At 35.3% G+C, this 21,852-nt stretch overlaps 5 protein-coding genes across 7 annotated transcripts; 1 reads left to right on the forward strand and 4 right to left on the reverse strand.

Moving 5' to 3' along the window:
• Nucleotides 1–1,070: 1,070 nt before the first annotated feature.
• Nucleotides 1,071–4,058, reverse strand: LOC17894766 (probable protein phosphatase 2C 15). The gene is made up of 10 exons (XM_006302208.2): nucleotides 3,896–4,058; nucleotides 3,591–3,663; nucleotides 3,137–3,500; nucleotides 2,719–2,890; nucleotides 2,480–2,633; nucleotides 2,325–2,388; nucleotides 2,131–2,238; nucleotides 1,910–2,035; nucleotides 1,584–1,819; nucleotides 1,071–1,489 (listed from the first exon to the last, which is right to left on the reverse strand). The coding sequence occupies exons 3-10, from the start codon at nucleotides 3,362–3,364 to the stop codon at nucleotides 1,264–1,266; spliced, it is 1,314 nt and encodes a 437-aa protein (XP_006302270.1). The 5' UTR covers nucleotides 3,365–3,500; nucleotides 3,591–3,663; nucleotides 3,896–4,058; the 3' UTR covers nucleotides 1,071–1,263.
• Nucleotides 4,059–5,899: 1,841 nt separating this feature from the next.
• Nucleotides 5,900–6,510, reverse strand: LOC17896173. Its single transcript, XM_006302902.2, has one exon. It carries the CDS (start codon nucleotides 6,488–6,490, stop codon nucleotides 6,035–6,037), a length of 456 nt encoding a protein of 151 aa, XP_006302964.1. The 5' UTR covers nucleotides 6,491–6,510; the 3' UTR covers nucleotides 5,900–6,034.
• Nucleotides 6,511–7,185: 675 nt separating this feature from the next.
• Nucleotides 7,186–9,046, reverse strand: LOC17894572 (protein MHF2 homolog). Of its 3 annotated transcripts, none has more exons than XM_006302977.2 (8): nucleotides 8,950–9,046; nucleotides 8,800–8,853; nucleotides 8,672–8,720; nucleotides 8,556–8,596; nucleotides 8,430–8,469; nucleotides 8,298–8,351; nucleotides 8,102–8,208; nucleotides 7,186–7,396 (listed from the first exon to the last, which is right to left on the reverse strand). In XM_006302977.2, the coding sequence occupies exons 2-7, from the start codon at nucleotides 8,824–8,826 to the stop codon at nucleotides 8,105–8,107; spliced, it is 315 nt and encodes a 104-aa protein (XP_006303039.1). In that variant the 5' UTR covers nucleotides 8,827–8,853; nucleotides 8,950–9,046; the 3' UTR covers nucleotides 7,186–7,396; nucleotides 8,102–8,104. The 3 variants fall into 3 exon arrangements, with proteins under 3 accessions (XP_006303039.1, XP_023643701.1, XP_023643700.1); XM_023787933.1 differs by having other exon boundaries at nucleotides 7,186–7,384; nucleotides 8,430–8,475; XM_023787932.1 differs by having other exon boundaries at nucleotides 8,430–8,475.
• Nucleotides 9,047–15,646: 6,600 nt separating this feature from the next.
• LOC17895047 lies at nucleotides 15,647–16,904 on the forward strand. The gene has a single exon (XM_006302516.2). It carries the CDS (start codon nucleotides 15,730–15,732, stop codon nucleotides 16,666–16,668), a length of 939 nt encoding a protein of 312 aa, XP_006302578.1. The 5' UTR covers nucleotides 15,647–15,729; the 3' UTR covers nucleotides 16,669–16,904.
• A 2,462-nt stretch (nucleotides 16,905–19,366) lies between these two features.
• LOC17895660 (VQ motif-containing protein 8, chloroplastic) lies at nucleotides 19,367–20,103 on the reverse strand. Its single transcript, XM_006301060.2, has one exon. The coding sequence runs from the start codon at nucleotides 20,067–20,069 to the stop codon at nucleotides 19,623–19,625; it is 447 nt and encodes a 148-aa protein (XP_006301122.1). The 5' UTR covers nucleotides 20,070–20,103; the 3' UTR covers nucleotides 19,367–19,622.
• Between the last annotated feature and the right edge of the window lie 1,749 nt (nucleotides 20,104–21,852).

Genomic DNA, 21,852 nt, shown 5'->3' on the forward strand with positions numbered 1-21,852 from the left:
CTCTCTACATGTGAAGAAGATTAATGCTCTCATAATTACTTTGTTTGTAAAACCAAAAAATTAAATTCTCTGTCAATCAAATCTTACAAATTCCCAAAATCTCAGTTCTTTATACAGAAATATTTTTTCTTTTTGCCTTATTAGGAGATAATCTGGTAAATAAAGAGAAAATTGTGGGGCTTTCCTTTTTATGATTATTGATGTATCAGCAGCTTTTTTGGCTTTTGTCATAATAAATCAGAAGAAGCTGAGCTTTTTTTGGCTTCAACAATGTCTTTGCTTGTTTCATGCAAAATTGTTCCCCACCATCATACATAATTGTGGCAACCTTACAAATTCCATTATTCAGATTAGGCTCCAAATAAAAATAGAACTGGACAGTGTGGTGTGGTTAGTAACAAAGATATATGCATTTATATTTTTGTTACTATTAGAACCGCACTATATTTTTTCCGCGTTTGCATCGTACATTATCATTCAAAGCTTTAAAGCTTTCCGTTTAGTAATAAATAAAACAATAAAGATATATGTATAAGCGCCATAATTTCATGATCTGTTTTTTCAAAGTTGTTTCAAAATATAATGAAAATGTAAAGTCCCATAATTTCATGACACTTTTAATTTATATCAAAATATGTTATGGAAAGAAAGAAAGAAAAAAGAAAAGCAATTGGAATAATCTTTTGGCTTTTATTTACTAAAAACCAAGTTTTGATTGAGTAACAAGTAAAAATATGCCAAAAGGAGAACAAATTGGAGCGTATGCTTTAAAGGGTATAAGGTCCCTACTACTACAAGTTAGTACATTTGAATCAAAAAATCATACCAATCTCGTGTCTTCCCTAGGCTCCACATTACGACCATCCCTTACGCAATGGTCGTTGATCCATGCCAATCTCTGCTTTGGAGGTTTTGGAACAAACATCTTTGATTTGAGTCCAATCAGATATAGTATGACCTAATCCAAATCATTCGTTCTTAAAGAATGGGCAAAGAGAGACGACATTTGAGCTTTTGTTTATCCAAACTTTTTCATATATTTTGTTTTTGTTTTAAGTATGAAGACAAGCTTTTTTCACATCGTATACCAAATCAATCCAAACTCACTATAATGAACCCCCGATTCACAGCAGGTCTACTAAACTTTTTATTAATCGAATGGAGTGTAATAAAAAAGAACCAACGAAGAAAGAATTATAATGAACGAATAGAGAGTCTGTGTGTGTTTGTGTGAGGAGAAGCAGAGATACCATCTTTCATTCTTTAGATGACTTTAACTCCGCTTGGGCGTTTCCCTTCCATCGCGTCCTTTTTGTCACGACAGTCTGTGCATAAGAACGGTCCTTGCCACGGTTTTAGACTTGTTGAGAAGATCGAACCCGCGTGGACTGATATCCCATCGCTTGGTGCCAAGTCTAGTTGGCAGATCGCACATGTGAATATCCCTCCTCCTGTTGTTGATTCCTTAGAACAATCACCTGATCCTAACCTGCAAGAAATAGCATCAAAGTTGTTAGATAGGTCGCAAAACGTAAGATAACTTCCAAAAGACTTTTATTTTTAGGGGGAGAAAAAGGAGTGACCTTTCATCGAGCATTGCAGAGCCTTCTTCGAAGAGCTCTTCCACGATACCAACACTAGAGAGTTTCTTGGAGAGTTTGTTAGATGAGTTTGATTTCTTTCTGAACAGCAAAGATTTAAAAAAGTTGTTGTGTTTCTTAGGAGGAGAAGGCGGTGGTTCTTGGAAGTTGTCGGGTGGGATTATGTCGACCACAACGCACGTAGTGTCATCCTTAAGTCCCCTCTTTCTCAATGCTTCCTGCAACAGAAACCTCAAGACTCTTTAGTTCACTTCTTTACAAGCAAAAAGGTTACACAATTTGAAACTGTGTTACCCATATTAAATTACCTTAACTACTTGTCTAGCAGCAAGTTCAGCGGATAATCCGCGGCAAGTTTTCGCAGCGGCTTCTGAGGAGAGAGCATCCCATATGCCATCTGACGCGATAATAAGCCTCCCGCCGAGATTTGATAGCTTTATATACATATACCAATTGTGAAGAACAGTGTGAGAGTTTGTTTTTAAATGACGAGACAAATCTGTAAGAAAACATTCGAAGATATATATACCTTCACTTGCTTTACAAAGGGAACTGGAACTATGAACTCCCCGACATCCATATCTCCGATAGACCTTGAAAGGCAGAGACCTCCGGGCCAACACCGTAGAGGACCAATCTGCAGAATTCAATAGTTTTTTTCAAGGCTCAAAACTAAAAAGTAAGCTGCTTAAATGGGAAATACAGAGTTTTAATACAACACACCTCAACGCCTCCAACAATGCTTAGCCTGCCAACTTCTCCACCACTAGCAGTAACCCGTTCCCTCCTGAATCATAATATAAGGGTTTAGATTTAGATTCTGCTTTACAATCCCAAAAACAAAAAATTTAGAAAGATTCCTTATTTCAGGTACATACTCTTCTGTATTATCTTCAAGCCTGTGATCCACAGTAAGGTTGGAAACTGAACCACCCTTAGTATCCAAGATGCAGCGAGAGTCTCCAACACATGCAACGGTCACAGTCCATCCATCTACTATCACAAATGTGGCTGTTGTTCCAGAAGTTTCTCCTAGTATCAAGAGAGGAATAAACTACACATCAGCCACAAGTAAAGACAAACCAAAAGTGGAAGTGATGATATCTAGAAAACATACCTCTGCTCTGAAACTCCTTATCAGTCTTCACGAATCCAGAAACTAATGCACGGGGTAAGGCGTGAAGCCATTCATCACGGCTAAGCCCACTGGGAAGAGCACTAATAACATGATCCAACAGATTCTCCCTTGTAAAAACCGCTGCAGCTTTCCCATTGTGCCCATCAAATACCTAACAGATGGGCAAAGGCAACATAAAACTATATACAGTCAAACAAACGACATGGACAGGGTAGGTGCATCAGTAGGAACTTATCCATACAAAGTCATCTAGTTGAACAATCAAACAGTGAGGTTCCAAGACTTAATCTGCATTTCTATGGTCCTGCTACTCAAGAATACTCAATTCAAGAGTCTAGTTGCGAAAAGGAGTAACATTTCATAAGCTATTACGATCATGTATCTGAAGTATATATACCGCAAAGACAGAGAACGCAGTTGAAGAATTGGAAGGAACTCGCAAACTATCAGTCTTGATCAAGACATAATCTTCTCCTTTCCTAGATTGAGCAGCTTGTCCAAATCTCACAATCGGTTTCTCCATCTTAGCAGCTTTCGTCTCTCTACTAATCAAAGCAGCAAGAGGCACAAGCTTCTCATCATGATGATGATTATGATTACGCCTCTTTCCTTCTCTAGACGCCATTACAGCAGCTTCCGAATTAACCCTTTGTGCTCTCAAAAAATCTTATAACCCTTTACTAAAACCAATCTTTCTGACCCAAGAAGTCATGAATTTGTAACCAAGAAACCCCAAAAGCAACCCAAGATACAAACTTTACCTGCAAATTACATTGAAGAAGAGCAAATCTGAATCATTTAGTATAAGAAAGTATCTATTTTTAAACTACTCCAGGAGAAGAGAAACTAACTTAGTGATTGCTTCGATGTTCTTCTTCTTCTTCTTCCTCCTCCTTCTCTGTTTCGACGACAACAAGTACAGATCTGATTGAGACAAACAGAGAAAAAGGGTAAAGAGAAGGAAGAAAGTATTAAAGAATCTCCAAAGTCAGAAGTAAAGGTCGACACGGAAGAAGAAAGAAACGCGTAATGGTGACTAGAAATGAACTGTAAAATCAAAACCAATCATCCAAATCCACAAGGAAAGAGAAAAAAGATGGGATTTTTCTAAGGACAAAAAAGGAGAACTTTAAGGAGAATCTGAATAAGAAAATACCCAGAATTATAGGTAGGTTACAAACAAGAATCCAGGAAGAAGAAAAAAAAAAGATTGCAACTTTAATGAGTAGTAGAAGAAGAAGAAGAAGAGGAGGAGGAGGAGAAGAACACAAGGCGGTTTCTCAACATCTTCCTTTGTACCAAACATGAAACAAGTTTGGTTTTTGTTATAAGACAAAATGGATTAGATTAAGAGAGAAATATAGTAAAATACAATGATGATGATATGTTTGTTTAAGTACTTGTGCCGGTGAGAAATTGGCTAAACGCTTGACCAAATGTGAGAAAGCAAGCTGTCACAAAAACCCCACATTCAGGCTATGATTGGTGACATAGATTCTTATTAGCAATTTCATTTTTATTTTTTTCCCATTTAAACTAATCCATATTCGTTGCTGCTCCCTAATCTTTTTGGTTCAAAGTAAGTGTTTACAATATAAGGATTTATGTATTTTTAACTTATTGTTTGCCAATACTTGATAGTAGTATGAAATCAATAATGTGAAACATAATAGAATTTCAAGAGTCAACTGTTATATTATTTTTCCTAAGTATAATATGCCATCTAATGTATGACTTAATTAATGTAAAAAGTGTATATTTTTTTATAATGTAGATGGAAGATAACATTGGAAGTTTGAGGTTTTGAACATTTTGATTACATAATTTATTTCCAGTTCATTGGAGTGCTTATAATAAACTGATTATTTGATTTTGCATCAAAATATAATTTTAGTTTGAAATTACTTTATACAAATTTGAGTTTCCAAATAAGGAAAATAAAATTGGCAGAAGAAAAGATGAATTAAGGGGGGAAAAACAATCTTAACCCTTAAAAAAAAAAACAATCTTTGTAAGTTTCTGTTTTTAGTATTTGTATAATTGTATTGTTAAGTACATAAATTCAGTTAAACGACAACGTTCTCACGGGACATTGGGCTTAGTTTTAGAGGACTAGTGTAAAATTTGTCGCTGATAAAAATATTTTAGGAGCGGCGAGAGTGGTTACACTTTCTTCTTGGGATGTGTCATGTGTGTTGTGAAATGTGATCCTCGTCGTCATCGTAAACGAACAACGAGGCTTTCCTCTACGTCAGAAAATTCTGAATTACTTGGTCAGGTGTTTTCTTTTTTTTTTAACGCCTTAAATCTTACCCTAGAAAAAAAGATAAAAAAACTTATCTAGCTTAGAGCATTCTACTGATAAGGGTCAATATCAAGGTTCAAAGAGGACGAGAAAAAGTTTACTTATGAACATGGTGTTGGATCTTTCCACAAGACCACATCTTTTGCAACTAAAAATATACTTTTGTGCCGGGTTGTCAAATGTCATTACAAGATCGATGGTAAGTTTTGCTCCACCTCAAAAGATCAATGGATAAGTCTCTCACCTCAAAAGATCAATGGATTCCAATGAAGCTGGACTTTCAAGAGCCGCAGCTCCTAATGTTCTGGAACAGTGTGGCGATTTGCCTTCTTTGGTAGGAGTAAAACATGTTACAAACCATAAGAAAAGATCACGTAATATATGCAACATGCTGAAAGTAACTAAGCAATGATCTCTCCATGATCTTATTTGTTTCATAATCTCACTAGTTTCTAATCATAGTTAGTTGTGGAGTTCTCTCAGTTAATACAAGTCTGGACAACAAGTTAATCCTCAGGAATGTTGTGGTGCCCTCTTCATTATCTTAAGTAATGGCCTCTTCCCTTCCTCTGTTTCCCCTGCTTTCTCCATCACACTTCTTGATCATAATTACACAATGCTCTTATGTAAACATTTCAAGTTGTTAGGTTCATGCTTCAACACGACCAATGACATGTAGTCTACATGTAGTCTTTATTACATTTACAAGCTATGAGATGATGCATAGGTTTCTCTACATGTAGTCTCGTTAACGGATAAAACAGAGAATGAAGAAGAACACAAAGACTTGGGTACGAAAAACTTAGACTCACATTGGTAAAATCAGTAGTTCCCCATCCCCTTAGGAAACAAATAGGTGAAATCTTGTTCATCTTTATTAAGGATTTAAACAGAAAGATACCAACTCTGAGAAGTAACAAATCTATTCATTCATATGGGAAACTAATTGTTTCCAAAGTCACATAATAAAAGAGAAGAAAATTGGTAACATTACTCGGGAATAGTACCAAGCTTAGGCCGCCAAGATCGCTGAAGAAGCCGCTTGCTGAACCCAAACCAAGCAGGTGCTGCATCGGTGGACTCACTTTGTAAACTAGCAGCTGCATTCAATTTAGCTGCCATGGCTGCAAGAACTTCTTCTTTTGTTTTCCCTTTACGTCTCTCCTCTAACTCCACCTCTTCTTCTTCTTCTTCTTTCTCTCCAGAAGACGAAGAGACAAATAAGTCTCTAAGTTTGCGTCCAGCTACATCCTTGTGACTATGATGAATCAACGGCTGCTGCTCTCGGCGGCTCGGTGATGCAAGACTCAAAAGCATCTTTAAGGTTGTCTTTTTGCGTCGAAGCTGCACCAAAGGACTTGTCCTCGGACTCGGGCTTCGTGTAGGGCTCTGTACAGCCACTCCGCACTGTGTCCCCAAGAACTTGAATCTTTGCAACGTAGCCATAGGATTTGGAAATGTGGCGATTGGAAACTTTGCTTTCAAGTGAGGTTCATATAAAAGGATCCAAAACTTGGGGACACTTGTTAAATAAATGTCCTTTTGATTCTTTTGAAGCAAGTCTTTGTCTCGAAAGTGTGTGCTTTGAATTGGAATTTTTGTGGACCGTAAGGACACAGTTTCCAATGAAAATCCCAAATTGTGTCATTATTGAATGAGATTTTGAAAAAGATAAAGTGTTTAATTTATTCGATTCCTTTTGCTTTTTCTCATGTTGTTTTTGCTCTTTTACTTTCTTTTTTTTCCTCAATGCGCATAGAAGAAGAATCATTTGCTATTGGTTTTTTACCCAATTTTTTGAATGAAATGAGAAAGAAATAGTGTGAGACTTGATGAGACTTGATAGACAGGTGTTGTTGACGACAAAAAAAAAAAAAAAAAAAAAAAAAAAAGACAGGTGTTGTTTTTTGGTCATAGATTTGTATTAGAATTCTTGTCGTGTTACTGTGTTTGGAATGAGACAGCAGTGGTAGTCTCACTAGAGATTTGAAGGAGAAAAAGGGCAAGTTTGAGGAATTTTGGAGATTTGATGTTCAAGAAAAGAATGAATTATTGAGATTCAGAAACTTTGGAATATTGGTGACAACAAGTTCTAAGAAGAAAAGAAAGGAACATAGTGTAAATTATTCTATAAATAAATATATAAAAAAATTGCACTTCTGATATTAAAAAAAAATAAAAATGTGATTTTAAGGGTTTCGTAAAAGTCAGGTGAACAAAGTGTGTCATTCAACAAACAGTGATGGTGATTCTTACAAGCGTGATGATTTCGAGTCACACCTAAGGCGGATAACTCATTTGCTGAGACCTCTGTCCAGGAAGATCCTAATTTGTATCCAGCTGCATATGTGCCTGTGCAAAATCAAGACTTATCTCCAAAACGCAAAGGTAGTAAGGTACTATGTATTTGCTATTAGTTCATTGATTGCTCAAGTTTTGATTACAGTAAACCAGTGGATGATACTAAGAAAGCTTATGTATCCTCCGTTTAGACGAGCTCTTATATTGTGCTTGCTGTTTCTGCAGCTCCTAAGGCTAAACAAATTGCTCTTTCATATCGTAAGAAGATTCCTACATCTCGCTCTTCTGCTTTAGGTCAACCTTATACGATCAAGAAAAGAAAAATCTCTAACAGCAGAAGATCGTCGATGGGTAAGATTTATTCTTACATTTCAGAGTATTTTGGTGTGTTACGGGTGATAGCATTGGGATGAGCTCTGAAGCACATAGAGCATATATCCAGATCAAAGTGAAATATATCTCGTTACCATATACTACCACATTAGCCTAGCCTTAAAACAAATAAGTAGTATGATACTCAGAAGAACTTAATAATACCTGCTAATATTCATATATTTCTAACAAAGGAAAAGATCAATGCTAGAAGAACACATGCCATGATCTAAGCGTTGAGTACATTTAGACAAAGGAGAAGAAGAAACAAGATTTCACTCTTACCAGTTCATCTACATCGACGTAAACAGAAGCAAAATAAAACGAAGGATAAAAAATAAAAAGATGCAGGGACAAGCATGTGCTATAATCAATCATACATACCTTTTAAAAGTCCAAAAGAAGCTGGGGAAGAATCCTCTCTAAATGAGTAGCTTCAATCTTGTCCATTCCTTCAGCTTCAGCGATTATAGCAGCGCGCTGCACAGCCTCTGCCAATGCCCATTAGGCCATTAAGATCCTTTAGTTAAGGAGAAGATTGAGTAGTATCTAAAAATGCAAACATGGATGGATACTTGACCTGAGACAAAACTCTTGAGAAGTTCACAGCTGAGCTTTAAAGCATTTGCGTTGGCTACAAGAACCAATACTCATAAGCATCCATGTCTCATCTCCCAATTTACATGACAAAAGGAATTATAAACAAGGTTACCAGAAGCAAGTCTGTTCTTCTTGGTTGTTCCCAGGGCAACCTGCAACTAAATGTAATGCATCAACATATCGAAGATCATAGCTGTTACAGGATCTAGTGAACAAACTACAACATTGATAATAATACCTCAGCTTCCGTAGCATCAATGGCATCGCTTCTCTCCCTTTCTGTATCGCAATTGAGGATAGAAAATCAAACAGAGAAGATCAAAATAAGCGAATTTAAGTTAACACTATCTGTACCGCGAAATCTTCGGGCCCAAATGTGTTTGAAAATGGCGTGAATCAGATCCTAATTCCATGAAAACAGAGGGTAAACAATGGAGATGACAAAATTGCGGATGAGAAAGGAAGAAGAGAGTGAAGATTACAGAATCGAAGGTATTGTTCGCGTCCATGATGTTTTACGCATGTGAAGAAGCTTCCTAGGGTACAGAAACCAAAACGTGGACCGCTATAAACTAATTTGAAAAAGGAGAACAAAAAATCATGGAAAATTACTACCATTGTTACATACACACCTTGAGATGTTGATTCAACGAAGGCAGCGATTTACAGTGAGCCGGCGACGACGAGCTCCGATGGAGAAGGACTGGAGGGAAGATAACTGGAAATTGGAAGACGAAGACGAAAGCTCGAGAAATGAAAAAGACGCTAAATTCAAACGACGACGTTTTGTTTAGGAATATCGCTAGATATTGCAGTCCATTAAGACCACGTTCAAGGCCCACGATTCGGCCCAACACCTAATTAAAATATAAAATAGGAAAAAGGAAATAGAAAAAAACTTTGAAATAATACTAGTAACTAGTTATTTTCACTCATACGGTTTGATTTACTTGTCCTTTTGTTGATATAGATTGTGAATTTTGTCACTCGTTTTCTCTACTTTGGTTTCTAAAGTTATTACTTACTTGTCGCTTTTGTTTTGATGATTATTTCAGTTTGCAGCTTGCTTATGGACCGACGTGGTTATTGGGGAAGACTACATTTAATCATTACAACATGATGACAAAGTAATACGCTACGTATGTTTTTTTTCTTGTTCGATCATCTTTTCTCTATGTTAATAAATTTTATTTTATTTTATATATATTTTTCAGGGTTTTAGTCTTTTAGATTTCATCATCAAAGAGGGCTTCTCGTCACACTTGTTTCCGGAACAACTTGTGTTGGCTATAGCTACACAACTTGCTGAGATACTAAACTTGCCAAAGGTCTTACAGGTAACTCCTCTGTGACCATTCTTCGTTTATTCATTTCGTTCTTATTAGTTTGTGAATTTTTTGGAACAGTTAGCTACTTCGAACAGCAGCTGAGTACGTTTTTTCTCCTTTTTAATATAGAAGATATCCAAACCTGTTGAGTTCCCTTTGGAGTTGGACTTGCTTCCTTCATGAGCAGTTACAAAGATTCCCAAGTAAGTGACCTTGTGGTTCCATAAAATAATCTTGACATTGTCATGTCTTGACATCTTAAACTGGTTATTATTTTGTTTCCATAGGTTTCTACAAAATACCATCTCTATGCCATTGTGAAGCATCTTTGGAATATAGCATCCCTTGGTCATTATGTGAGGTCAGCTACTGAGACATGGCATAAGTTTGATGATGCCAAGGTAATATGATATAACAGTTTTATTTGATTTATGAGTTTATATTTTTCTTCACAGAAATGAATTCTTGATTTTGTTCCTCAAGATGATTGATGGGTTGAAATTGCTCGCAACAACGAGGTATTAAACACTTCTTTGTGATTCCTGGTTTCATTTCTTGTTTTGCAGTTCTGCTTGATGTTATGTTTCTCAAATCTGTTTTGCAGGGATGTCTGGTGCCAAAGAAGTCAACTTTCCCTTTGGGTATTAAAACGCCTATGGATTATGTTCACAGCAAGGGCCTTAAGCTCGGGATCTACTCAGATGCCAGGTAAACTATTATTTCCTATGCTTCTAGAATCATGATTTCAGTGGTTACTAGAGGAATGAATTTCACACTTTTCATGGTGCTTTGAATATGAATACACATTCTCATTCTAATTGTTTTGGTTTACTTGCAGCACAACTATGTCAGGTTTTTGGTTCCTTAAGTTAATTTCTTTGTCTTGTAGGTGTTATGGAAGCGAATTTATGATCCAATCATCACTCCCTGCTTCTGAATATTCACTCATACGGTTTGATTTACAAATCTTAGTTTTACTTATCTATCTGTTCTGTTGTTGTATATTGTGGTAGATGATGCAGTGATCAATCGTTATTTTGTTGTTTTTGTTTTCAAAAATTTTGTCACTCGTTTTCTCTACTTTGTTCTCTCTTATGAATTTACTATTTGGTTTCTAAACTGGATCTGTGTTTTTGTGCTGCCCTCTGTTGTTCATAAGCTAAAATCATTTTTCTCTCTTTGATGCAGATCGTCGTCCAGGCATTAGGATTGCTCTGTTGAATCCTATATTCTCTTATATCATCATCTGTTTAGGTAGGTTCTTTGTGCTACATCTTCTTTTTCCCCTAATGACTTTCTGAGATTTGCTATTCTTGGTGAGGTATGATGTGATTAGTGTTCATCCCCCTTATCTATTTTTTCTCTTTCTGATTTTAGAATCTATGGTTTAAATGCTAATCACTTTTCCGTAGGGTTGTCTTGTTTCTTTCTACAAAAGTCATTATCTGTGTACTGTATATGGATTGGATCATGGAATTGGAAGTTTTGTTTTGATATGTTAGCCTAAATGTCCATGTTTATGTGCATTGGGATTTTAGCTAAACCTGAATAGGTTTTTAGGTTTTTTGTTTTCAATGTCATTTTTGTATGTCTCTTAGGTTTTCCAAGTTTGAGCTCCTCTGATGCACAAGGCTGGACATGGTATAAATAATTGACGTTTTTTAAGATAAATGAACAGGTTACTAACTGGTCTCATTCCCCTTTTCTCTATGTATCTATCATGCTGCACCTATTTCTAGTGTTTGATCATATTCTTATGTCCATGTGATTTTTTACCTCTTGGATTTGTTATTTTAGATTATGGAGGATGCTTTGCTCGGTTGGTGATGGTTCTGAATCAGAACTTCTGATGGATCGTTGTCTTCTCTGCGCTACATCTAAAGGTAGTGTTCTTCCTCTTAACCAAATTTTTTTTCTTTTCTTTCTATATAAGTGAAATTAAATACATATGTCTGTTTGATGCAGACCATCGAGGCACCGAGATTACTGTGTGAAAGGGTCTGAAGAGAGAAAATCTGGTTACTAACTGGTCTATTTCCCTATATATCTGTTGGTTTCTCATGCTATATATCTGATGCTACATCATACTTGTCATGGTGCGTTTTGCCATGTTACTGAATTTTTGCCTTGTTATTGAATTTTTCAGGTTAACAGTAATGTCTGATGTCTCTGATCTTCCTAGTGAGCTAGCATCTACGTTTCAAGCCTAATACCATGTCGTTTGTTATAGATAGTCGAGGTTCTATAAGAGAGAATCATCAGGTAACTAATTGGTCTCTTGCCTTATATCTTTGTTGGTTTCTCATCTTCTATCATGCTTGTGATGGTGGTTTTTTTTTTTAATATGAAATGCTCCCTTCTTTACCTCTGTTCTACTTCTCAAATTACTTCAATGTCACAACCACAATTACCTCTGTTCTGTGTCTTATTGTGTCTTCTGGACTCTCTTGATGTGTTTTGTTGTGTGTTTCCAGATTCTCTTGCTTGGATAGGTTTTGGTAATTCTTTTGCCGCCCAAGAGGAGGGTGACCAAGCCATGGCTGCCTATCGCGCTGCCGCTAGGCTATTATCAGGGTAATCAAGTTTCTATTATTTTTCATTTTCTCTGTCAGATGGTGAGCCATACATTTTTCATTTTCTCTGAATCTTTTTTTTTTTGTCTCGTTTTTTAGGTCTTGTGGTTGATACCTGATGATCAATTTTGTACTGAGATGTTGAACGTGGCTTTCATGGATGAATGTCAGAATGGGGTTAATGCAAAGGTTGAGCTCCAAGAGAAATTGGTAAGTTTAATTAACCGCCTTATTCTAGTTTATGTTGTAATTGATATGTACTATCATTGTGACAACACAACATATAATTTATCTGCTAGAAATTGTTGTTGTTTCATATGTGAATGAATGCTTGGTTTCTTATAATGGTCTTCCAACAGCCAACTCCGGCTGGGAGTTCACTTCTGAACAGTTTTTCATGATAATGTTGTCAAGGATCACATCAACAAGCAGCAATATGGAGTGTGTATGTTTTTCTTATATATCTCTGGTTATTCTTTTTTATCTCTTGTCTCTAGCTAACTTTGGTATGCATGTTTTTTGTTGTATACATCAGCCTCAAGGATTGTCAAATTTGCTCAGGAATACCAGAGAAAGGCATCAGTGGAGATGATGATGATGATGACTTGCTAAGACGCAAGACCATTTATGGTTTCTAGTATGAATATGCACGTTTGTTATTATCTACCCTGTGTTAATTTTATTTTCCTTGCTCACTCTCTCATATGATCTGTTGGTTTCGTTTTTGTTTGTTTTTCATCACAGAGGATTCTCTCAGGATGCTTTCTGTGATCTCCCTTTGATGGCTGCTGCAGTACCGCCTTTAGCACTTGGAATTTAAGAAAAAACAGAGGTTAGTGAGTTTAGCAAAATGGTGTGTTTTCTTGTTTCCTATTATAGTGAAATTGTTGACTTTCTCTTCCGGCTTTGGTATAACTCCTAATAGTGGCTTCCCTTTTCTTGCTAGGTTAACAAAGACTAACAAGGACCCATTCCTAATGTCTGGCTGTAAAGTGGCAGATGGAAATGGTGTTATCCTTTCTACCAAAAGTTGATGTGCAGGTGCAGAAGCTATCTTCTTGTGAGACAATGGGATCTGCCACCATTATTTGTAGCGATAAAACTGGAACACTAACATTAAATCAGGTGTGTTTTGTGTTTATAAATATGCGTTCACTCCATGTTTAGAGTAAGACTCAAATGAACAGTTTCACTACAGTTTTACACCTATGAGTGGAAGAGTTGATTCGTATGTTTTCTCTCCTTCAGCTGGCTGGAAGAACCTTACGATGTGTTGCACTGGCCTAAGCCTTTAGAACATTTGAGGTTGAAAAAGTTCCAACCGGCGTAGAGCTCTCAAAGTGGGTACTTCTAGAGGATTACCTTATTTTACTAGCAAGCATAAAGATGAGGATCAATTTGGTTTATGCTTTATCCAGAGATTAGTGAAATATACACTTTGTGGTTTAATGCCTCTCGTCCTTTTGAGATCACTTTTACCGTTTGACATTGCAATTATTGCATTTTAGTCCAGTTTTAGAGACATGTTTTGGAGTTCATCTTAGAAAAGTATTTACTGAAGCTTCAACAGTTTTGTTGTCAAAGCAAGTTAGCTTAACATCTGATACAACATCATCCATGTACACCGGGCCTTGGTGTTGATTTAGGCTATGTTGGTCTATTTAGTATTTACAGAGTTAGTTTTTTTTGGGCTAAATAAGTAAACAAATTGGATCGTTGTAGTTAAAGCCTCTTTTTGGCCCAACTCTGATTTTTTTTTTTTTAATTTGATAATTTATTCTAATTTTTTTTCCGGCTGTCAAATCAGCTTTGCTTTAAAACCATTAGTTAATTATTTGATCTTTTCCTATCCAAATCATGTAATCATTTTACATATTCTAATAATTTCCAATGGAAGACTGCTTGCACTTTCACTGTTCACAGCTTCCTAACCTTTCAATTTCATGCATAATAATCACAATCACCATCATCATCATCACATCATTGTGATAACATCATCCAACATTTTAACTTGAAGTACTTAATCTTTTTTTCCAAGAAATATAAAAGGAATCTTAAAACACATGGCTTAATTTAATCTTTGGCATACGCATTAAAATGATTTGATTTAAGCTAAATAACTATATATCTACCACAAACCGTGAAAAGTGCCAAATTTCACCAAGAAAGCAAAACCAAGTTTAGATTTGCTTCGAAGACTTTTATTGTAGAACACAACACAAAACAACACCACACAAGTTGTTTTAGAGCAAAAATCGAAAACGTAACCGGTTTGATAAACCTGATCTTCTAGTAAGTTTCAATCTGACTATTGCCTTCTCGGATACGTAAACCGTGGCGTGCATCTAACCTCAGATATACGTTTATTGTGAATCTGATATTTAGACCAAATCTAAACTCCAGGTCATTCTGGTGAGAATCTAAAGCCTTCCTTATTAATGCGAAATTATTTTTTCTTGCTGCTGCTTCATTCAGGAGATTACACGTGGCATAAACTCTGTGGTGAACATGTCTTTGTTCCTACAATTGCAAACTGTCACAATTCTGGTCCATATGAGTCCTTCTAGCACCTTTCCATATTTTGCGATTTTAAGAGTCAATATTTCATAAAATACATAAACTAAGTTTCCTAAACAGAATTATACAGCCAGAATTTGTAAATTCAACCCCAAACTTGAAGATAAAATCCATTGAAAGAAGTATTTTTTTAATTCTGTGGAAAATCATAGTCAAAATTCATTTATCTGTAAAAAACAATTAAAGTAATAAAATCCTTGAATAACTATATCAAATTTTCCTTTGAATAACAAGAAAATTAATGTAAATCTACCAAAAACAAATGTAGTATATTATTTTATTTTATTTTTTTGTGCAAAGTATATTATGAGTTGTCATATTAATTAGTAAAAACTGGCTATGAGTTGTCTATATTATTATTCTTAAAAACCAAAAAAAACGAAAAAAAAAAAAAACAATCTTTTCTCATCAATGATTCCGCTACATAAAGTAACCACCAACACAATTATTTTGGACGCCTCAAATCCAAACCTTATTTCAATAATTGTGAAACAAAACAAACAACAAAATAAAGCAATATATTTGTGGTAGGTCGTTCAAACCCACTCATAAAAATATTTATGATAAACCGATAAATAATAATAATAACAGCCAAAAAAAATTACTATTTTACTTTATCCATTATTATTTATTGTGGTTGTGAGATAGTTACAGACACAGAGAATACATCTGTCAGAAAGCTGACTCATTGTGATTGTATCTTATCTCTCTCTTTCTTTTATCCTACGTGTTACCATAAAACTCTCATATTAACCCACTAGATCTCCGACACGTGTGGTTACTCCTTTAAACTCTTCACTTTGGTCTTTTTAAAGACTTTGCTCAAAGCCTCTTGCATCCTCCTCTCTAATCTCTTCTCTTTCTCTCTCTCAAAACTTTTTTTTTTTCTTTTATCTCATAAACCAAAAAAAAAAAAAAAGAAGCAAACCCTATAATGGAGGTGCCGGTGATAAATAGGATTAGGGATTTCGAAGTTGTTGGTATAAACTCGATTAACGATCCTTCGTTTCTTTCTCGATCTGTTGCTGTTTCCGGAATCGGTAAGCTACACCAAGCTTACGGGTTTTGGAAATGGGGAGCTTTGATTATTGCGTTTCTAGCTTATTTCACAAACTTTGTTAGTAAACTCAATAGTTTAGTTGTTAGGTTAAGAAAAAACATAGATGTCTCTGTCTCTTCCCCAACTCTTTTTGATGATTACGACAGCGATTCCGATGTTTCTTGTTCTTCTGCGGCTTCGTCGGACGATGAAGAAGAAGAGGAAGAGGATCAAGAAGATGAGGATGAGGATGAGGATGAAGATGTTGACTCGATCTTTAGCGAGAGACGACGGGTCAACGGAGGTTTCCGCGTGAGAGGATCTGATTACGACGAGGGGCAGAGTGGTAATTGTACGTGGATGCGGCAGAGGTGTAGTGGTAGTTTTGGAGATTTGTTCTCGTGGCCTGATCTTGGTGGGATTGGTTCGAGTGGTGTTGTGAAGCTTTGGGATCATTTAGATGTTGGTGGTGGTGATGATGAGGATAACGAGAATGTTGTGGCGACGTTTCTCAAGAATTGTAGCTTAGCAGCCTCGTCGTCGCCGGTTTTTTTGGCCGCGGAGAAGAAAGGTGTCGACGGTGTTAAAGTGAAGGCGTGTGATCCACGCGCCGGGTTCAAGATGCCGGCGTTGTTGGCGGAGTGGAGGCAGCCGGGGAGGTTGTTAGGGAATATTATCGGAGTTGATGCTGGTGGAGTGGAGAAAGTTTACGTGAGGGATGATGTGACCGGAGAAATCGCCGTCGGGGATTTGAGGAAGTTTAACGGTGTGTTGACGACGGAGAGTGAGGGTAAGACATGGTGGGACGTCGCTGACGTCGTTATCTCGGGCTGATGATGGTGAGATTGATTCGGTTGACGAGAAGGATGTGTTAAAGAAGTGGTGGGACGGTTTTGGTTTTGTCTTAAAAAAGTTTGAAAGATTCAAAAATCCAAAAAAGTGTAAAACGAGAAACGATTGAAACATTTTGTAAATAAAAATTTGTCTGTTTGCTTTGCTTTGGAGTTCGATTCATTGAATAAACATCAGCCTCAAGATTAATTAATAAAAGTGTGTTTGGTCGGTTACTACTGGTTCACTTGTTATCTGGCTCTATGCGTAGCCACTAGCCAATGTTGGCCGGTTTCGAGTTTGGTGTGATGAGATTAGAATATAGGACAGAAATGTCAGAAACCACAAAAAAGAACGAAAAAAAAATTATATTAGTACCAATGAAACCGAAACTTAAAAAATTAACCCAATCAGAGTTTTAAAAAAATAGAAAATTGTATTTTATTTATTTAATAATTCAATTCATTTTTTTAATGAAAATAGTCGTTTTAGAGATATATTATGACAGGGAAATGTGAATTAGTTATTTAAAAAAATCATAGCTATATTTAGGTTTCGTATAGTCAACAAAATAATAATTTGATTAATCTAATAAAATCTCGTCAAGGTACTGATGCTCTCAACCGAACTAACAGAGCACAAGATCATAATGGAATGAGACATGTACTGCTTTTTATCATCTTAACTGTAATGTTCTTGGTGGAGATGTCACACGAGAGATATCATATCAAAGTGTTCTTTCGGATAAATCTCATGCCTCATCAGTCGAAACTCGAAACTCTTTGTAGACTTTTATACAACAATCTTTTAAATAAAATTTATATAGTTAATAATAATGAAAATGAAGACATGTAAAATATATTCTCGTAATTTTTCTTCAATACGATTAAGTTTGTCAAAATCATCGAAGTATACGACTTTGATTTTATTCGTAAAGACAGAAACGTGTTAATCAAAATACTGCATTAGGCAAGTGAAAACAGTTATTTGCGAGAGACTTTTTGACCGGATTGATATGAACAGTTCTTTGATTTCGGGAAATCATGTTTCTTCTATTCGTGTGGTTCACATTTTCACGCAACACAACTCTCTCTTCAAGCATTTAGCAAAAATAAGGCTTTAGTTTTACATTTTAGTTACACCCTAATTGCTTTTAAAATCATATAAAAGAAAAGTCTAAGTAATATCACCATCTTTGTAAAGCAAATGTGATTCAGATTTAAGATAGTAGTATTATGTTTAAAATTAGCAACAATGATAAAGAAACTGGATTGGATAGATGGCCAACTAGTTGACCAAGTTAAAAGGCTTAACATTGTTATTCTCCATCTCCTTAAGTAACTCTTGTCTCTTTCTTCTTGATAAATTTTCTTGTTTGGAATATTATTGCATGTAGGTAGACCATGTATTTACTTATTAGTCAAGATTCATTGAGGATTTGAAGAGAGATTGGATTTATATATTGGTATGTAAATCTTCCGAAAACGTAGTGTCACTAAGAAAAAAGTAGAGATATAGATTTGTGGGATAAGAAAAAAAGAAGACAAATACTAGAATCATTGTAAGTAGGTGGTGACTATAGATGAAAGGAACTAAACGTATTTGCTAAATTATAATATATAAAGTTTCTTTTACTTTAGACTTTGTTTTTGTTTCATGATCATATATATATATATAGTGGTGATCGGTCGAAACCAAAATTGAAAAGTATCAACCGATTCAATCAAATATGGGACACTAACCAAATAGTGAAACAGCTGTGAAACTCTCTACAAATAAATCCATAACACAATCACATTTAGTGGGAAAAAGACATTCGTAGTGGGATTTATATTTCGATACAAATAAAACAAAATTAATTAAATGATGCGTTAATAACGGGCCTAGGATCTATAGTGATTTGTATTTAGTTAGTCATGTGGGCTCAACAAGAAGGCCCTATACGCATTACAATTTATATTTGCCAACAATTTTGGATAACCTATCAATTTATTGAAGTGAACATATCATTCACATAACATTTGTATAAACAAAAACGAAATGTATATCAAATTATACAGTAAACTGGAGTATAATTTAACTAATTTTGCTATATGAAGGTCACAATAGAAACTTTAAGTGTAGGGTTCATCATCAAAATGGAAGCTTCTTAAACAACATGTTGACTCTCTACGATTCTCAAACCGTTACATATATAGAAAAGTTAATTGCTAATTTAATTTGCAATTAAACTTGGTCATAGATGTGCTATAAGAACATCAACTCACGGCGTCCCCACATTCACTAACTACAATGTCATCTACTAACGTTATCATTCTAATTTTTTTTTTAAAATAACGAGAAATTTGTACACAGCTTGAAAACTAAATTTATTTGGAAATAGTTTTTATTGGACGTGAATATTTTTGGACCATTGTCTATTAAATACCATCCAAATTTAACCCACATATAAAAAAAATTATCTTAACAAAGCCAGATTATTTGATAGTTATTTATAGATGAGCGGTAGATAATTCTGTACCAATATTAATAATGTGACATCGTACTATATTTTGGTAACAGAAGTATTTGAAAAAAAAAAATAGATTGAAAAATTAACAAGAAGATCAAAATAAATCGGAACTACCACTAGTTCTATTGCTTCCAATTTCTAAGTTACATGTACATTTTATATTTTACTAATACAAAACTTATTTATCGATTTATGTCATCAATCAATCTGATTCATGGAAAGATTCTTGTTGATATATTACAAAAGTATTTGAGAACCTGCCCTGTTGCGTTTTAAATCAAATTAAATACAGTAACTAAGTGACATTTCTTTCTTGGTTTATGTCATAAGTGACATTTACACCAACTAATTACGACTAAGTAAAAGAACTTAAAAACAAACGAATGAACAAACCAAAGTAACACATACAAAACGATATCACAAAGAAGTACTATTTTCAAAAGTCTTATTTGAACTTAAATAGCGAAGGTGAAAACGAACCGGTCCCGTTCGGAGACATGTAAAGAAGTTGAGTTGGAGAACCAAACAAAGTCATCGAGCTCGGTGTGAACAATGGCATATCAGCTAGCTTTTTTCGTTGTGCCGCCGTGTCATCATCACCTACGTTAACTTCTTCCGTCACACCAGATGATGATTCGCTGACGTCGTTAGCGTTCCGTCTAATAATATCCTCTAAACCCGTGAGCCTCTGAACCAAAGCCATGAAGTCCTCGGCTCGCGTGTGGATCACTTTCGGAGAGTGCGCGTAGATGATCACCGGACCTGTCCGTCCATGTGGCCGTGGCTGAGACTTACACAACGTCGTCGTTTTCTTGATGGTGTGAGATCCTCCGGCTAGTTTTAGCGACGGAGGACGTGAGCCGTTGATCTCATTGCATCTTGTAGGAATCATGGTTACTAATATATCTCAAGAGATTGGAGAATGAAAAGATTCAAGGAAGGTTTTGAAAATGAAAAGGAGATCTTTGGTATATGTAGAAATATATATTATACATTTGCGTGTAAGTTTGGTTATATATATAAAAATACGTCTTATTATATCGAAGCCAACGATTCTGACCGTTGACTTTAAACATTACGTTGAGAGTTTTGAATTTAGAACTAGAACTGTTGTTGTGTTTGAATAGTAGACATGGCTCAGGTATATTCTGCTTATTCAATAGTTTCCAAAAGGATTGTTAATATTATTTTGGTAAATAATTCTTAATTTTTGTTCATCTTTGAATATTACTGGCTGTGATTATGTGAACAATGACCATGCAAGGTTGGCTGAAGGAGATTGTTGAAACATCCTTCATGTACTTCTTTCCTTATACGTAATAAGGAGTTTTTTTTTAAATGTTCAAAACTATCGTCTTGTTTTTTAAAAAATTAAACCCATTTACAGGCAGCTGAAATCATTAATTTAACTTTGTTTTCCCCAAATTGTTAGGTATTATAGTGATTATTAGTGTATAACATTGACATTGTTTTGTTAATCACTTTCTTTATAATATACGAACCTGTGGAAAACATATCAACAACAGCTGATTCATTTATTTTTCCAATTGGAGAATGTAAATCTTAAAAGAGTTTAGACAGAGTTTGACTTCTGTTCTAATCGGCCGATGTGTACATCTGTTTTTATTAATTTCAAAATCAAGAAGGTATGTTCAATGGCTATTTGTAATAATTAAGGAGGGGTAAATCCACACAGTTTCCTAATTAAATACAAGTATGATGTATATAATACATGTGCCATGAGAATTCGAACACCACTTGTAAAACACTAATTGTTTATCAAAAAGTCAAAGGCCTTTTTGTTAATTACTAATTAATATTTCCACTACTAAAACTAAAATAGTTGTTGTGGAATAACAAGACTTACACAAAAGTCAACCTTTTTTTCTTCCTGGGTGTAAGTGTTATTCTCCCTTTTTCTTTTCATTCTTCATAACTTAATTAGTGATTTTTATATAACTTAATTATTATTTTTCATAACGTAATTAGTGATTTTTCTCTTTATAAATCCAAATCCACTATTATTTGGATTTAAATTCATATAACATATTCTGTTGAGAAAAGAAGCCAATTCAGCCTTCATTGCCTCGATTTGTGTTGGTTCAAGAGGCTGATGACACATAGTGTGACTTCAATGGTTTAAAAAAGGAATGAGTCTAAGACTTGCAGCTAATATCAAACTAAATATACGCAAAGACTAACAAGTATACTCAGATATCTCAAAACAAGATGAAGAGTTTAACCTCGATATCTTCAAAGATTATCTTCACTAGTTGTTCTTCTTGCTCTTTTAACATGCTTCAACCATGGCAACATCCTTTTCATTGAGCCACCAATCACTGTAAGCGTCAAGAATCCAAAATACGCAACATTTGGACCCATACTAGTTGCACATGCATAATGGACTTGTATATTTCATTTTCAATGGGTTCTCTATTTCTAACTAGAAATTTTTCTAAAATGGTCCAGATGCTATTAGTAATCCTGGTAAGCCCAAACATGAGCCCAGTAAACATACTTGTACGGTTTGAAGCCTAAAATCAAAAGAGCAGCAACTAAAACAAGCCAAAACTTAAGAGTGCATGCAATGTAGAATTATAAAATTGGAAAAGCTGAGACCTCGGGATTATAGGATCACGCGCAAACACACCGCACGCGCACTATTTGCTGCATCA

The sequence above is a fragment of the Capsella rubella genome, unplaced genomic scaffold, assembly GCF_000375325.1.
Source record: "Capsella rubella cultivar Monte Gargano unplaced genomic scaffold, Caprub1_0 scaffold_2, whole genome shotgun sequence".
NCBI classification, from domain to species: Eukaryota; Viridiplantae; Streptophyta; class Magnoliopsida; order Brassicales; family Brassicaceae; genus Capsella; species Capsella rubella.

What these genes read in the sequence shown, in the direction of transcription:
- LOC17894766 (XM_006302208.2), bottom strand. Translation starts at nt 3,364, where the DNA reads ATGGCGTCTAGAGAAGGAAAGAGGCGTAATCATAATCATCATCATGAT. An exon ending in CCTTTGTAAAGCAAGTGAAG is followed by an intron (nt 2,036 to 2,130) that starts GTATATATATCT and finishes ATGTATATAAAG; the next exon opens with CTATCAAATCTCGGCGGGAG. An exon ending in TCTGCAATGCTCGATGAAAG is followed by an intron (nt 1,490 to 1,583) that starts GTCACTCCTTTT and finishes TATTTCTTGCAG; the next exon opens with GTTAGGATCAGGTGATTGTT.
- LOC17896173 (XM_006302902.2), bottom strand. Translation starts at nt 6,490, where the DNA reads ATGGCTACGTTGCAAAGATTCAAGTTCTTGGGGACACAGTGCGGAGTG.
- LOC17894572 (XM_023787933.1), bottom strand. Translation starts at nt 8,826, where the DNA reads ATGGACGCGAACAATACCTTCGATTCT. An exon ending in CGAACAATACCTTCGATTCT is followed by an intron (nt 8,721 to 8,799) that starts GTAATCTTCACT and finishes TCATGGAATTAG; the next exon opens with GATCTGATTCACGCCATTTT. An exon ending in GAAGAACAGACTTGCTTCTG is followed by an intron (nt 8,352 to 8,429) that starts GTAACCTTGTTT and finishes TGGTTCTTGTAG; the next exon opens with CCAACGCAAATGCTTTAAAG.
- LOC17895047 (XM_006302516.2), top strand. Translation starts at nt 15,730, where the DNA reads ATGGAGGTGCCGGTGATAAATAGGATTAGGGATTTCGAAGTTGTTGGT.
- LOC17895660 (XM_006301060.2), bottom strand. Translation starts at nt 20,069, where the DNA reads ATGATTCCTACAAGATGCAATGAGATCAACGGCTCACGTCCTCCGTCG.